Below are 17,324 nucleotides of genomic sequence, written 5' to 3' on the forward strand. Positions count from 1 at the left end.
CCGCCGTACCTTTGACGGCACGCCGTGATTCAGATACCAATTTTGCCCCTGTTGAATTACTAGTTTTACTACATGCTATATAAAACATTTTTAAACAATTATTAGAATTTCTTTTTTTTTTCCTCTTTATCCCAAATCTAACGGAGTGGATTAATTTGCAGGAAATCTAGGGTCAAGAGGACGATTAGAGTGCCGGCGATCAGCCCAAAAGTCGCCGATATTCCACCGGACGAGTACTCTTGGAGAAAGTACGGTCAGAAGCCAATCAAGGGCTCACCATACCCACGGTAACTACGGTGCACTGTCTCTACTTATCGTCCGATTCAGACGATTTGCAAAATTACCCGTAAGGTTTTGCTTAATTAATTTTGTTCTCCGATTTCAGGGGTTACTATAAGTGTAGCACGGTTAGGGGTTGCCCAGCAAGGAAGCACGTGGAGAGGGCGACCGATGATCCAAAGATGCTGATCGTGACGTACGAGGGAGAGCATCGGCATACTCAGGGGCCGATGCAGGAGATTCCTGGTGCAGGCGTTGCTGCTCCTGCTCAGTTGGTGGTGTTTGAGTCGTCATGAGAAGAAGAAAAAGTTGAGAGAATGGAAGGTCACTTTTTGTAATTTCGATGTAGTTGGAGGGGGTGTTTGAAAGAAATTGAGAGGGACGAGTAGGAAGGCGTAGAATTTAGAAGTGGGGCTTTCATGTAAATTTGGTAGGAGTAGAGGACAGAATCTGCAAAAAAAACAAAAATGTTTAATTTCGGAAATATTTTTAATTCTAAGGATTGATTAGTTTATTGGATGAATGCCAGAGCTGTTGTCTATTTTCTTGCATAGGATCCTAATGTTTGAGATTCGTAAAGAATCGTGCTTTGTTTTTATATTTTTTTCTCTCGAGGAATTTGTGAAAGTCAAAAAGATTGGGCATTTAAAAAAGGTCGGCATTTGGAGACAGCTGCACGTCACAATATTGTTTTGTTTGGTGCGATGTGTTTGACCGGCATTTGTATGTGGGCCATTTCTTATTTCACATTTTCAATTCTTGAAAGAACTCCTTTTATTTTTAGTGCTGACCAATACTCTAGGCTTTTTCTTACCCCAATTACCCTTTTTTTTTTTTTTTTTTGTAAATTCTATTTCATCTTTTACGCCATTCAATATACATATGTAACAAATATGAATATGATATTATATTCTTTTATTTATCATATGTATGTTGAATATAGTAAGAAATAAATAGATTTTGTACCAGACCCGTTTCTTTCTACAAGTGTTTAAAAATACTCGTTCCGAATTAATAAATTCAACATTTTACATTTTAAACTATATTTTTGTACTTAATACCACAAAGACAGACTACGAAATTGACAAGTCAAAACCCACAGAAATCCTTGGCAACGCGTCGTTTATTGCACGTAGCTTCAGCTCTTACAATAAACTTTAAATTCATTAAATATTAAATGGTTTAAAATTCCTTTTTTGTTTCAAATGGTGGAATTAGGGAAATTCTAATCTATTGCTTTTCCTCTCCAAATTCAACAAATTCCATTTGCTTAGTCAAAAATTGAAATGAGAACCAATTAATGGGAAGCATAAGTTGATTAGTTTGAATTAATTGTTGTCCAATTCTTAAGACTCTCACTTGTGGTGAGTGTGTGTGTGTGTGTGTGTATGTGGTGTATTAGTTCTCCACCAAGATTTGGGAATCTGGGGCAGTTGAGTCATAAATAAGACTTTGTGTGGTGTTTGAATCTAACCTATGAACTACTTCACAACTAACCATTTACTCAATCCCAACGCCCAAGTGCTCACAAAAATTCATCCCATCCACTCAAATTTTTTCAAATTAACTTATATATATTATCACATGTGTAATACTAACTCAAACCTATAATTCAGTCATTTAATAGAATATTGTCGCTTTTAACTTTACAAACGTCGTTTTTTTATCAAGTTAGGGAGAAAAGACTTTAAAATTTATAAACTGCACAAACTCCTCATATACAAACCAATCCGATAGATGCACCGACATTATCAACCCCATAAGAGGGTTTTAAAAACACACACATAGTCTGATTCCCGTGTTGTGACTCACAGAGCATTGTTGTTTTTATGGTGCGAAATGTGATCCATTGTAACTTACGAACCACACAATTTTATTCTAAAAAGACCTTCTTATTAAATAGATGTGACACAGAGTCATAAATCTTCCAAATTATTTGTTAACAATCAATATAAAACACGTGCCGACATCACTAAAAAAAACCCTTCCTTAATTATTAATTTTGAATACACTGAAAAGAATACCTTAATCAAAAGACTAACGCGTCAGCCACCACAAGGTTTTGTGGACTTTTATTGATGCAACCCATTGGTAGGAAGCTCAGGTGGGGGTAGCAAGCAAAGCAAAAAACGTGGCTTTCTGCCAATTGACTATTCTAAATTGGGACCATTGCCGTTCACACTCATAAACCAATTGCTCTTCATGCAACTATGCAACAACATTTACTTGAAACACATAATTACGTTTAAATCTATTGATCTACGATCTGTTTTACATGAATTATTCGTATTTTTTTTTGTATAAACATAAAACCCATTTGTAGAAAGTAGAGATAGTTTGTACAATTATATTGACGTTTTGAAAAGGTGTGTGTGTAATTTTTCAAAAAATAGGAATGATTTGTGTAAATGATACTGACATTTCTGATGAGAATATATATAATTATATAAAAAATAAGAATAATATATATAAATAAATCATAATTCGGGTATGTAAATATAATTATCCCTTACAAGAGTTGAGATTGATCCAATCACCACAATTTCAAGATTCCGCCCATTGATTCGAATTTTCGTTTATTTATCTACCAATTTTGTGTTTCTAGTGGACCTCTATCAACTAAATGGGCCAAACTTGGGCTTGGGCTACTACCTTATTTACTTACTGTAAAGCAAGAGGATGTGAGCCCAAGCCTGATTCCTTTGGGCTTTTTCTACAATTTATGATGTAAATTTCTTGTGAAAATAGCTCGATTGCTAAATTGTAGAAAAATAAAAATAAACTATGAATTTATTACAATGTGATATTTGGGGTAATTTATTTAAAAATTTTGATGATGTATTTATAGTATATGATTTTGATCTTACATATATTTGAATTGTTTTTGATTAAATTATTATTAATAATCCCGTTTCAAGTTACTGGAAATAGAGTAGATCGAAATATATTTAAAAATATAAATTTTAAGAATAACAGTGGATATTTTAAACTAATGATTATCAAATAATGGAATAATTTTAATCTATTTTAAAAAAAATAAAGCAAATTATTATTATTACCTTTTGTGGATCATGATTCAACTTGTCATAATCAGTGTATACCTCATTACATTTTGGTAAAGTTTGTCATAATTTCTCAATGAACAAAGAAGGACCACTTTGAGAAAAAAGGATTAGTAAGAGGGCCAAAAGTGAAAAGCGCAGCAGTATGCACGGATGACAAAATGAGTGCGGGTTTGGGTTAACCCGTATTCGGGTCTTTTATTCGGGTTGGGGCAAGTGCTCTCTCCTTTTATCTTTTCCGGGTTACCTTAATTGCGGTTTTTTGATTCTCCAAGATTCCTCTTTTTTCGATGAAAATTAAGAAAAAGTGGGGTAGTAAAAGAGGGGCAGCAAAAAGAAGAAGAGAACAAACGGGAAAAAGCAAATGTACTGTCGAGCACTTGGGTTTTGAGGAGCGTTTGCCCAAACGCAAAAGCCTTCCCATTTTTAGTTCAAGATTTAGGGTTCTTGTTTCTCTCGAAAATCTCGCATTTTGCATCGTTTATATTGTAGCAACACGCCTGTGTCGGAGTGGAGTTGCACTGACTTCTTGAACCCTTGTCCTTTTTTTCAGATGCTGAGTGAGTTCTTCGTTCTCTCTCTGTTTTTGTTTGAACTAAATCTTTATGGGTACATAAGATCAGAGTGAAATATAGCTGATTCAGTAGAAGAAAATGTTGATCTTTGATGTGTTTTGTTAGTTCAAGTGGGAGGGGTATTTACTCATTGATCTTGTGTTTTTTGTTTTGGGATTTGGTGAAGGGAAAGAATGGAAGTTCAGTGCTATAAGAACCCGGATTGATTTATCTTTTCTTTGTTTAAATTCTTTTGGGGAAGAGGGAGGAGGTGCAGAGTGAGATTAGCTCTTTTGTTGTCGGTGGAGAATCTGATTTTATGGTGAACGAGTTCCGGTTTTCTTGAAATAATTGGTTGGGTTTGAGTTGTTTGTGATTTGATTGGTCCTAATGGATAAAGGCATTGAGAATTTGATATCTGCTAGGAAGTTGTTGAAAGCCAGTGTGGAGAAATCCAAGTCTTTGGGTTTGTCTTTAGAAAAATTTGGGCCTAGATTAGATGAGATCAACCAAAGATTACCTTCGTTAGAAGTTGCGATTCGGCCTATACGGGCTGAGAGAGACGCCCTCAGTGCTGTTGGTGGTCACATCAATAGAGCTGTGGTTCCTGCAGCTGCAGTTCTTAAGGTTTTCGATGCCATTCATGGGCTTGAGAAGTCGTTGTCTGATCCTCAATATGATCTGCCGGGGTATCTTGGTGTGCTCAAACGGCTTGAAGAGGCATTGAGGTTCTTGGGGGAAAATTGTGGGATGGCAATTCAATGGCTGGCTGATATAGTGGAGTATTTGGAGGATCATAAGGTGGCTGATGAATGGTTTATCTCGGGTTTGAAGAAGGCGCTGAGTAGTCTTCGGGAACTGGAGGCGGGTGAGGAAAAGGGTAGGCTTGATGGGGGGCTTCTTGAGATTGCGTTGAACAGATTGGAGAACGAGTTCCGGCGGCTGTTGACGGAGAATAGTGTCCCGTTGCCTATGTCCTCACCGACCTTGCCGGGTGAACAGGCCTGCATTGCTCCATCTCCTCTGCCGGTGGCTGTTATTCACAAGTTACAGGCTATTTTAGGGAGATTGGCGGCTAACAAGAGACTTGAAAAGTGTATATCCATTTACATTGAGGTCCGGAGTTCAAATGTTCGTGCTAGTTTGCAAGCGCTCAATTTGGATTATCTTGAAATATCCGTCTCTGAGTTCAATGATGTGGCGAGCATTGAAGTTTATATAGCCCAGTGGGGGAAGCATTTGGAATTTGCTGTGAAGCATCTGTTTGAGGCTGAGTACAAACTGTGTAATGATGTGTTTGAGAGGATGGGATTGGATGTGTGGAAGAGCTGTTTTGCGAAAATAGCAGCTCAGGCTGGAATTCTTGCTTTCCTGCAGTTTGGCAAAACGGTCACGGAAAGCAAGAAGGATCCTATCAAGCTACTGAAACTGCTCGACATTTTTGCATCGTTAAGTAAGCTAAGATTGGATTTCAACCGACTCTTTGGTGGAGCCCCCTGCGCTGAGATTCAAAACCTGACAAGGGATCTAATTAAGAGGGTGATTGAAGGGGCCTGTGAGATTTTCTGGGAGCTCTTGGTTCAGGTCGAACTTCAAAGGCATACTCCACCGCCTTCAGACTGCAGTATTCCTAGAGTTGTATCTTTTATTACTGATTATTGCAACAAGCTTCTTGGCGATGACTATAAGCCAATTCTCACACAAGTACTGGTCATCGAAAGAAGTTGGAAGCATGAAAAATTCCAAGAGAGAATTCTTATTAACGAGCTTCTTAATTTAGTTAAAGCAATTGAGCTGAACCTGGAAACCTGGTCCAAGGGTTATGAAGACGCAGTTTCATCCTATCTGTTCTTGATGAACAATCACTGGCATCTATACAAGTATCTAAAGGGGACTAAGCTTGGTGGTCTTCTGGGAGATTCTTGGTTGAGAGAACACGAACAGTACAAGGAGTATTACTCTACTATGTACTTGCGAGAGAGCTGGGGCAAACTTCCTTCTCTTTTAAGCCGAGAGGGTCTCATTTTGTTCTCCGGTGGGCGTGCCACCGCTCGTAATTTGGTAAAACAGAGATTAAAATCGTTCAACGAAGCTTTTGACGACATGTTCAAGAAGCAGGCCAACTGGGTTATTGCGGACAAAGATCTACGTGAGAAGACACGTCAGGCTATAATTCAGACGGTTGTGCCCGTTTATCGTAGCTACATGCAGAATTACGGGCCGTTGGTTGAACAAGACCAGAGCGCAAGCAAATACGCAAAACATACGGCACAGTCTTTAGAGAAAACATTCAACTCTCTTTTCCATCCAAAGCCTCTGAAACACGGAAGTTTTAAGGTCAGGCATCCCAGTGGGAAGTTCAACATCAGCACTGTGGATCAGCAGCAAACTCCGCCAACCGTTAAGTGATGCAATCTTGGAACTACACCGATTCTTGTGTATATATCAGCTTCCTGAACACCAATCGATCATCAACATCGTGTTCAGATGAATAATAGAGGCGAGGGTTCGTTGCAAGAACTTCCCACAAGCTGAGCATCATCTTCTCAACTCCCCAAACAGCAGCAGCCATCTCTTTGACTTCAATTCATTCATTACATACTTTGATTTCTAGTTGCAGCAAGAATCTTGGGACAACTTGCATTAGACGCATGAGTAATATATCAGATAAATTCAGTGCTTTGTAGAACACTACAATTGTAAGAATTATTGGAACGTTATTTAGAATAATATGTTCCTGTTTTCTTACTAACTACTTGTTCCAAATATCGAGTTTACTATAAAGTATTTTCATTTTAGTTTGAGATCCAATAATATATAATCCCAGCATTGAATGGAATATATTGCTTTCGAATGGATGATATAAATGGAAATATTTGTGTGCTTATGATAAAAATATCATTACGCCACTCTTTAAAAATTTAAATCAAGAATATGAAAAGTCAATAGCCAACTTACAGTTGTTTTTTTTAGTGAATTTGTTACAATTAAATCGTGAATTTCAGTTATCAAGAATCTGTGTACATTCACCAATATCAAATGTGACTAATAATTATTATTAAAATATATAAATATAAACATATTGGTGGAACTCGAACAAGTTTTTATATGCTGATTATCGATATCAAATATGTATAACTAATTAATAATCACGATTTTAAAATAGACTAACGACCACATATTGGTCGAACTCGAACGGGTCTCCACTCTGCTAATTAAATTAGATCTAAAGTTTTCAAAAATTAAAAAAGTATACACAAACTTGTAATAACAAATTATACGAGTAAATTGATAGAAATGTTACTTTTGATACAATTATAATTACATAATAAGCAAATGGTGTAATATATTTAAATTATTAGGAATATATTATGAATAATTAAATGATTACTTGAATAAAAACATTGGAGATTAAGAATTGGGTGAAGTTTACAAAATATTTACCAAATGTATTTATGATACAATTTCATTATCGATTAGAACATTTTGGTAAATTTATATATCAATTTGATGAATGATAAATTTGGTATATATTTGAGTTTAATTAAAGTTAAGTATCAAATTGTTATTAGTGATAAAAATTTGGGTCTTAAAAGAATTTTCACTCGTTATAAAAAAATTATTCATTTTCGGCACCTGTTTTCTTCACCTTTTCGGTTTTCCCCCCTCCCCTTTTTTCTCTCCCTCTCTCTCTCTCTAAAATCTCAATTTTCTCTCTCTAAGGTTTTGTGAATTGTATCACAGTCGAATTGAAGAAGTAATAAGAGAAGTAATCCAACAATGGTTGACAAATCGAGGAAGCGGAAGAAGGGTTCAATCAGCGAAGAAGACGTATCCACTCTCCTACAGAGGTAATTTTGTTTCGTAGAGTACAATTTAGCTGGAAAAATTCTTCCATTCTCGTTCCAGGTTGGTTTGGATTCTGGTTCTTACCATTTCAGGGATTTTCCTTAGGTACTCCGTGAATACGGTGCTGGCGTTGCTGCAAGAGGTGGGGCAGGTGGCCGGAGAGAATATTGATTGGCATGAAATGGTGAAGAATACCGCCACCGGAATTTCCGGTGCGAGGGAATACCAGATGTTGTGGCGTCATCTTGCGTATGGAGAAACCCTAATCGATCAATTTGATCATGACGCAGACCTTATGGTCAGCTCATATTTTATTCTTGCTAAATCGTTTGCGATGCAATTTGGTGCTTTCTTGGCATTTTGATCACCCTCAATTTCGAGGGTCTTTTTAGCCATAAAATATAACGATGTTTTAGATGCATCATTTCTTGATGAAACGGACTTGGATAAACCCATTATATGACGGCGTCTATGTTAAAGGAGCTGCACGGGAAGTCTATGGATATCGGTTACTCAATTGTTATTCTTAATTACTTGATAGTTGTCCGCATTTTTTACTAGTTTTCTATCTTTTGACTGTAGGATGATGATAGTGACTTAGAATATGAGCTGGAAGCTTTTCCTGCTGTTGGCCGTGAAGCTTCAGCTGAGGCTGCTGCATGTGTTAAAGTATGTCAATAACTAGAGAGAATGCTGGCAATACTTTCTTTTTAAATACTTATCCTGATTTCTCTATTGGCAATGCTGGTTATCAAGCTTGCAAGTTTTCCATTTGTCTAATGAGGGTTCGTTCTATTTATTTGTTTATTTAATCTGTTTTTGGCAGGTTTTAATTGCTTCTGGTTATCCAAATGATACCCAGCTCCCGAACAACTCAACTATTGAGGCACCATTGACTATAAATATACCCAGCAGCAAGGCATTGACGAATCCTTCAGATAGTTCACTTCTTGCTAATGCAATGCACGGCACAAATATCAGCATCCCTGTTTCTGTACAAAAACAACCATTGTCTTCTGGAATATGTGGTGAAAAAAGGCCCAACAATGGCACATCAGGACTTAATATGCCTCCTCGTAGAAAAAGAAGGGGCTGGTCTACTGAAGAGGACATGAAACTGACAGCAGCTGTAGAGAAATATGGAGAACGAAATTGGGCTAATATAGCCAGAGGAGATTTCAAGAATGACAGAAAAGCATCCGAGCTATCTCAGGTTCTTTTAATCGCCTTCTTTCTCATCATGTTTTCTGCATCCTTACCATTTTCAGTAAACAGATGACTAAACAATGGATGGTTATTTTAATTAGTTTACCATTTAGGTTTAGATGTTGTTTAGAGGTTGCCTTTTGTAGGATAACTAGTTATAGTATAAACCTATTTCATGTTTTCCTTTTTGGGATAAACATAGAGATGCTGCTGGCTGGTAAAAATGGTTGTGATCTATTTGGGGAAGTACTTACGAGTATTATCTCCTTTTGGTGTGTCTCCCTTCTCTTACTGTCAGTTGCAGCCTTGCAGGTAGTGACTAATGGCTTTACTTTTTCTCTTCTATTTTGGGTGTTTATTGCAATATGATCTCAAACAAATAATTGTTGGTTGCTAAACTGATGGTCTATTTGGGTGAAGGGACTTGCTAAGCATATAATTAATATGATAAGGAATCTGTGTCATTAGCATTCTCAAAGCTCTATCCCTAATGCATGCATAGTTGATTGATCTATGTCATGAAAATTGGTTGAGATCTATGGATCAAATGGGTTTCCTGGGTTTGATTCAGTAAGTTTATTTCATATCATGCTTTGCCAAAGAGTTTATACTGAGCTTAATGAATGCAATGTACATGTGCAGAGGTGGGCCAATCTCAGAAAAAAACAGGGCAACTTGAAAGTGGGTACAAGTTCACAACTTTCTGAAACTCAATTGGCTGCTGCTCATCGAGCCATGTCCCTAGCCCTAAATATGCCAATGGGAGACAATTTGAAGGGAGCTTCTCAAATAAGTACTGGTAAGTCTTGTCTGTTTCTTCATGTGGTTTTGGTGATTACTTGGAGCAGGAAACTGAACTGACAAATCATTTGAAAATTACTTATGGATGACCCTGTTCTTGTGCCCTTATCTCTAGATTGATGCTGAAAAACCATATGTAAATATCAAAGCTGTCTTACAAGATGAGAGTTGGTGGCATGAGAAATTGTTGCTTGCTTTATCTTTATGCTCATGCTGTTACAGCAGTTTCTTAATCAGTAAATGGTGCCTAGATAATGTTATAGCTTCTAATTTGCGTCAGGTTTTGAGGAAGTTGGCATTGAGTCAACTCTTGCTGTGGTTCAATATCTCAATTTCTGGTAAATAATGAAGTTTGTTTAGTGGCTGCCATGGAATTAAGTGTTATTCGTCTGTCTTATCTTACAGAAGAATTGCTGTTCTCATGTCCAGTTTGGTTCATGTGCATGTTCATTGGTATTAAATCCTATCTGGTATAAACAGTTCAGGTTAAAAGCAATTGTTGTACTGCCTTTGCGTGATTATTTCCAGTGGAAAGGTTGTTGATAGAGCACGTAATTTCTCTGTTCTTGTGTGTTATTTTGTTTTTCTGTTTGCAGCTTCCTTCTGTTCTCCTTTTCTTATCGATAAATTTTCCTATGTAAATCCTCTTCGAAAGACTTCAGATGTTGCCATATGGACCAGCCCTCTTAATATCTTATGTCGATCACTGCCTGGAAACTGTTTGTACAGTGCCAAATGTTGCACCTCATTATAACTTCTCACCTTCTTGTTTCCTTGAAACATCATCAGTTGGAATGAAATCCCAGCAGCAATCTCAGAAAGCTTCTACGTCACCCACAGATCAACAGTTGGGAAGAGCAGGGCCTCCAAAATCTCAGGTGCCGACGAAAAGGCCAACAATGAACCCTAATTCTACCCCAGATTCAATGGTGAAAGCTGCTGCAGTTGCTGCTGGGGCTCGTATAGCTACCTCCGCTGATGCTTCTTCACTAATTGAGGCTGCAAGGTCACAAAATGTTGTGCATATCACAACTGGAGGCAGTTCCGTGATGAAATCCTCCACTACAAGTATTACAAATCAACTGCCAAGTAATGTACACTTCATTCGCAATGGCCTGGCAAAGGCACCTATTTCCACTTATTCTGCTGCTAAACCAAACATCTCGCGACCTGGTGAAGCTCAGCAAGCACAAGGTCATCTTATAAAACCTGCAGCATCTGCAGTTCAGTCTAAACCAGTGGTAACTGCCACAATGCTGAATGTGACATCTCGGGTGGAAAATGGTACAGCATCCACAACGTCAATTACACTTCCCAAAACTTCTGAAGGTGCAGTAGTTTCTGCTTCAGCTACCGAGAAACAAGAGCTTCTCCAAAGAGATCAAGATACTGATCAAGATGCTATCTGTTGCTGTGATCCAGAGGAACGATTACCTGTAAATCAATCAGCTGCACCAGGCAATCAATCAGAAGTTGGAAAAAGTCAATCTTCTGCCTCGTGTAATGCTCCGGAAGAAAACACTCGGGAAGACCAAACTTCTATTTCCCTCTCAGACCTAGTTGGTCAAAGACAGGATGATCAAGTCGCTTTGCCACTGCCCGAAGCAGAAGGCAATGGTAATTTCAGATGCCTATTGATTGAATATACAACAGTCATTCATCAAAATTTAACAATCGAATATTGAAATGCGAAATACTTATCACATGATTGATTTTACAGGTACAAAAAACACTGAGAACCAATTTGCAAACAAAGAAATCCATGATAATCCTGTTCCAAGTGAGAGGCACGAAGATTTACCGAGCGTAGATGAAAGTGAAAAGTCCAAGTAATGTAAAATGCATTGCACAGCAGGAGACGGTGGAGACTAAACTTGCCATGTATGAAATCTTTGTTTAATGCATTCTTCAAGTGACTGATTTTACTGTTGCCGGTTTTCCGGTCTGTATATAGCTGTGAAGAAAAGCTTCATACATTCTGGAAAAAAGCCCCTGAAGCCTAGATAGTGATTGCTTATCCTATCCATTTTCAAATCTCTTTGCAGCTTCTGGTAATGGAGGATCTCCATGCTGGCTTCTTGGGTGCAGTAGTTCTTTTGCCCTGAATCCTCCATTATGGAAGGAACAGTAGTCAGTAGTCACATGATAATATTCACTTGGGCTATCAAAATCAGTGAAGCCTGAAAAGAAAGCGTCCGTGCTCTTATTTAGCCCTAGTCATAATAATTTTTTACGTTTTAAAATATATTATAAATAAGAATATAATATATAAATTAACAAATTGCATTTCACAAAAAAAATAATAAATGAATAAATTTAGAGTATTATCGACAAAATAAAAAAATTAGTATTGTAGTCTCACAAATTATTATTTGTAAATTTTTTTTAATTTATATATATATTATGCTACTTGTTTGTGGCATGTCATTCTTGTGTGTATATAATAAATAATTTTTCATATTTTAAAATATATTATATAAATAAGAGAAAAATACATAAATTAATATATTACATTTAAAAATTAATTTATTAATTAATGTAAATTTTGAAACGTTGAATAAGTTAGTTATCTTATAAATTGAATGACATTTTTAATTTTATAAAAAATGAGTGCAACAATGTCATTAACCATTTCTATAAGTGTGAAAGGGTGTTTTGTTTTCATATTAGTATAGATAAAAATCAAAGGAAATAAAGAAGAAGGTGAGCAAATTTTGCTCCACCACTTCCTTTTATTAGCTTTTGGATAATAGTTAATATACAATGTGGGTTAATATAAATTGACATGAGCACATCCACAACACTTAACAATTTTTACGGAAATACTGAAGCATCAAAATTAGATGAAAACATTTAAGTATCAAAAACTTGTTTACACACAATTAAATTTTAATTGGCAAAGATCAAACTAACATATATTATTTTAGTTTTTGATAATTAATGACATTTTGAAAGAAAGAAAAAATCCCAATGGAAAGTTCAAAATCTATCCGACTTTGAGAAATTTTTCAAAAATGATTCAGCAAAATTAATGAACTAAAAAAATGATGACTTTGAAAAAAATAAAAGGTTGTTTGCGCTTATCAGCTTATTGCTATAAGTAGATTGAAACGAATGTTTTTGCGTTTGAACTATTCATGTTAAATCGATTTAAATCAAAAGTGATAAGCAGCTTTCTACTAAATTCTTTACTTTACAATAAATTTGTAAATATTAAATTTTTTTCAATACTTCTAATATTTACTATTATTTAATATATATATATATATATATGTATACAGCTTGCTTTCACCACAAAACCAGAAGTTATGGCTAAATGAATTTTTATTTTTTTAATATAAAAACGATCAACTATATTTCTTGTAATATATTAAAATATTCAGAAACCTATTAAATATGTCCAATGACAGTGCTACCTGGATTGGTTCTTCTAATCTCATCTGCATAATCCCAAAGTCTTGTGTATTGGTACTCAGGACCTCCCTCAAATTTTTTCAGTGCTTTCCTTTTGGCCCTATAAGCTTGATGTTTAGAGATATGACATCTAATCTCATTTATAGCATCCACTCTAAAACCCTTCACAGCCCTCTTGGGACCAGATTTGAATTTGTCAAGATATTTATCACAGAGCCAACTAGACTTTACATTTTTAAGATTGAAAGTCTTGGCACACTTATGTTTAGGGTTGTAATCCCTAATTTGAAAAGTGCATTCATCTTTTACTTTACGAGCATGTAACTTCCAATCACAATCTCCACCACATTTAGCATAATATCTGTTTGGGTCACTCTTTGTGCAAATTATATGTCTTCTTGTATTAATTGCATGAGACTGAATAGTCTTTCTAAGATCACCCTTTGTGCTAAACATCATCCCCAATGTAAATGTTGGATCAAAGTTTTCAACAGGATTAAAAATAGGGTAGTTAGATTCAATTTGCTCATCATCACTGATTTTATTTTCAATTAGATCAATTTCATCACCCATAATATCTGGTTCACCATCATCACTAGACCCACTTAGACCTTCAGAGTTGTTTCCATCATCAATGGGTAAATCTGATGTTGTTTTATCATCCACATAATCATCAAATAATATGCCATCATCATCTATCTCTGTTGATAAATCATAATCAAAATCAAACAAGTCTTCATCCTCATCCACATCATTAACATCATCTCTTCTACCCCTCTCCTCATCTACATGAACAACCTCCTCCCTTCTAACCCTCTCACTATCCTCATTTACATCAGCACCCATCAACACCAAGTCACCAAACATCTCAACATATATAGGAACATCCCTAGCATGCCTGTACTCCCTCCCCAACTCTAAACACTGTGAATCTGTAGTTAGGAGCTGAAAACCAGTTTTTACTTTCTTATAATATCTCTTATCACCAACCAACCCTAATTTTTCACAGAACAAGTTGAGGTTTGCAAAACATAGGTGACTTGACTCTATATAGTCAAACTTAGCAATCTCACCACTAATATAATAAGGTACGGTACAATTACTTGGGCTAAATTTTCCCCCATAATAATATGTGACAGTAGCTGAACTACTGTCCGGATCTGTAAATAAAAAAAAAAAAAAATAATACCAAATCAAAAATATATCACCATCACCAACAAAAGAAATACCCCACATACTGATACAGAAAAATACAGAAATACCCCACATACTGATACAGAAATGCCCCAAATACCCCATATATCACCATCACCAACAATCAGTAGAAAAATGAATAGCATTCACGACTACACATACTAAAAATAAAAAATAATAATAATAATTTCTTCATGCCCCACATACTGAAACAGAAATATTATATGTGCATAATATGCTCCCACATGTTTCCCTCGAACAATTAAAATGCGCACGCAGAAAGAGACCAAATGGAGCCACAGACAAGAAGCGAAAATGGGGCCACAGACCAAATGCGTATTATATTTAGGAGGGGAAAAGTGAAAATGGGGGACCACAGACAAGAAGCGAAAAACTTACGGTATAAAGGCGGTGGGAGGTATAGGTGTCGTTTACTCCATATAACCACCATTTTCGCGCCTTCCGTACTCTCTATTCGCCGTTTTGTTGCTTAATCTTCTTCTTCAGGTGTTGTGATCAAAGATTAAGGTTGGGGATTGTTGGGGATTAGGGTTCTTTTGATCTGTTGTTTTGGGAGAGAAAGAAACAATACGTACGTGTTTCAATCTTTGCCTTTTTCTTTTGTTTTTGTTTTTCTTTCTTTTTGTTTTATGTTATTTTCCAAATCATCGAGTAAACTGGCTTAAATATCCTACACCATAGTCACGTTAGCAGCTTAGTTGTCAATAAATTTTTACACCCCCGCCACATCAGCAAAAACCCCAAATTGGAACCCTAATTTTTGTCCAGGTAGGCAATTTTCGGCAAATTTGCAAAATTCGGTTGCCGGAGTCCTTCAATAGCAAAAAATTTTGGGATTGTATTTGCTACTACCTTAACTAGAGTTCCTGAAATGCTACCCCCCTAATACACGGGGCAGTAAATGCAATTTAGCTTTGCTTTCACTGCAAAAGCAGAAATTATGGCTAAATGATTTTTTTTTTTAATATAAGAACGATCAACTATATTTCTTGTAATATATTAAAATATTCAGAAATCTATTAAATATGTCCATATACTCATAGTGAATAGAATCATAAAATAAAAATATTATATAAATAAACAAAATATACATATATGCAATATGGAAAATTTTGAGAGATAACAAACTTTAATTTAGATTGGGTTTAATTGAGTTTAAATTAATTATATAATATGTATAATATATTTATTTTATGATTAATTTATAATTTTAAAAAAATAATTAATTATATAATAAATGTATTATATAAATTAATTTAATTCGATTGAATTTGACAAAAACAACAATTGGTCAAACTGGAGCATTGACTTCTTCCCATCAATCATATTAAAATCGAGGAATAGGTTCTTTGATGGTGCACTGGTATGGGTATGGGACTGTAGTACCTTATGTTTGAAACTTTTTCCTAAATTACCAATTTACCTCAATATTATCTCATATTTATCTTCTTGCCCAAATACTTTTGAACCAAGTTATGTTGTCATAGTTTCTTATAATGTTCATAAAATAATATTTTGAGTAAATTCCAACAAGTTCTTTTGAAATTTGACATAAATATAAATATTCTTTCGTTGTTTAAAAAATTACCAAAATTCCCTGATTTTAACGATTGTCTAACAAACAGTCCACCCGTCAGTTCGAATTGGGCTTTCATCTATTTTTTGTCATAAACTAATTAAGATGTCCTTATAGACTAATAATCATAATTTTAATAAAATTTTTTATGAATTAAGTAGATAACTTTTCAGGAAAAAAAAAAAAATTCCATCCACCTCGCCCGATTTTTTTCATATCTTTTAACTTAAAAAAAAATAATAGAAGAGCAAAAATGACAATTTCAAGCTGCCATTCAAGAATTACATAATTTCATTAAATATCACAAAAATTACAGATAAGTTTATTTTAGGGAGCAGAGCTTATTATAATTTATTCTAATATTTTATTAGCTATCAAAGTACTATTATTCTTAATTTCTTATTGCATTTAGGTTATATAGTATTTGGATGAACTCTCTTATAAACATTAAATGCACAAATCCAGACCTTTATTCTTATATATGTGGAGTATTAATTAATTAGAATATTCCATCTGTCTTTTATAATTTTTATATTAGTTGTCTCATAAGTTTTAATTGTACAATCGTTCCAAAATTTCATTGTATAATTATTTTAGGATTATGACATGTCATATCTTTTGGAAATCATATGGGATGAAAAATGAGTTCAATTACATTTTTAAATTGCATTATGGTATTATTTTTATATTTTCTCAATTGTAAACACAAAATGGTATATAAAAAGGTTTTTGAGAAATTTGAGATTGCAATTAATTGAGATAATAATAATTGCTATGCAGATAGTATCCTGTAAAAAGATATAGTACCCTGTAAAAAGAATCGAAGATGAATTTACTTTTGATAATCATTATAGTAATTTGGGATTAAAATAGCAAAAAATATATCGGAGAAGGGTAAGAAAGTCAAGGAGATAAGATTACGCTAAGCGCAACGGCTACTAAACGTCTGGCAACTGCGAATTCAAATTTGAATCTCGCCGTCATCCGACTGTTGCTCGATTATTTTTTTTGGTTTCACACTTTAAGTTTTGTAGAATACGTTGGATACGATTTTAAAAAGAGAATGATATAATTGGTTGAGTATTGTAAATGAATCCAATACTTCACATTTCCTCATTAAAAATACAATAAATGCTCAAAATTTTATTATTTTTTATTTATTCTTTATAATAAAGAAAAGAAAAAAGAGTGGGTGGTGATAGCAAAGAAAGGCAAGACAAAAAGAAAAAAGGAAATTGAAATGGTAGTAAAATGACAAAACCAACCGATCTAAAAATATACGTGTCAAACCGCCTCCGTCACTCCCATTCCGTTATCTTCGCCGTTTCTCCGTCCGTTACCTCTTCCTCTTCTTCCCCTTTAAACTTC

The 17,324-nt window shown here is 35.0% G+C and overlaps 4 protein-coding genes across 4 annotated transcripts in view; 3 read left to right on the top strand and 1 right to left on the bottom strand.

The window, feature by feature from the left end:
• Positions 1 to 950, top strand: part of LOC105164924 (probable WRKY transcription factor 17) — a 2,182-nt gene extending 1,232 nt beyond the window's left edge. The window contains exons 2-3 of the mRNA XM_011083754.2: positions 162 to 287; positions 386 to 950. Coding sequence (XP_011082056.1) covers positions 162 to 287; positions 386 to 575 — 316 coding nt within the window. The 3' untranslated portion in view covers positions 576 to 950. The remainder of the gene's footprint in view (positions 1 to 161; positions 288 to 385) is intronic.
• On the top strand, positions 3,610 to 6,705 carry LOC105164925 (exocyst complex component EXO70A1). Its single transcript, XM_011083755.2, has one exon. It carries the CDS (start codon positions 4,286 to 4,288, stop codon positions 6,302 to 6,304), a length of 2,019 nt encoding a protein of 672 aa, XP_011082057.1. The 5' UTR covers positions 3,610 to 4,285; the 3' UTR covers positions 6,305 to 6,705.
• LOC105164926 lies at positions 7,549 to 11,938 on the top strand. The gene is made up of 7 exons (XM_011083756.2): positions 7,549 to 7,746; positions 7,850 to 8,042; positions 8,327 to 8,413; positions 8,571 to 8,957; positions 9,593 to 9,749; positions 10,541 to 11,368; positions 11,472 to 11,938. Exons 1-7 carry the CDS (start codon positions 7,676 to 7,678, stop codon positions 11,582 to 11,584), a joined length of 1,836 nt encoding a protein of 611 aa, XP_011082058.1. The 5' UTR covers positions 7,549 to 7,675; the 3' UTR covers positions 11,585 to 11,938.
• On the bottom strand, positions 13,142 to 14,464 carry LOC105165089. The gene is made up of 3 exons (XM_011083963.1): positions 14,437 to 14,464; positions 14,269 to 14,325; positions 13,142 to 14,160 (listed from the first exon to the last, which is right to left on the bottom strand). The coding sequence occupies exons 1-3, from the start codon at positions 14,462 to 14,464 to the stop codon at positions 13,142 to 13,144; spliced, it is 1,104 nt and encodes a 367-aa protein (XP_011082265.1).

Source organism: Sesamum indicum, linkage group LG6 (assembly GCF_000512975.1).
Source record: "Sesamum indicum cultivar Zhongzhi No. 13 linkage group LG6, S_indicum_v1.0, whole genome shotgun sequence".
In the NCBI taxonomy this organism is placed as follows: Eukaryota; Viridiplantae; Streptophyta; class Magnoliopsida; order Lamiales; family Pedaliaceae; genus Sesamum; species Sesamum indicum.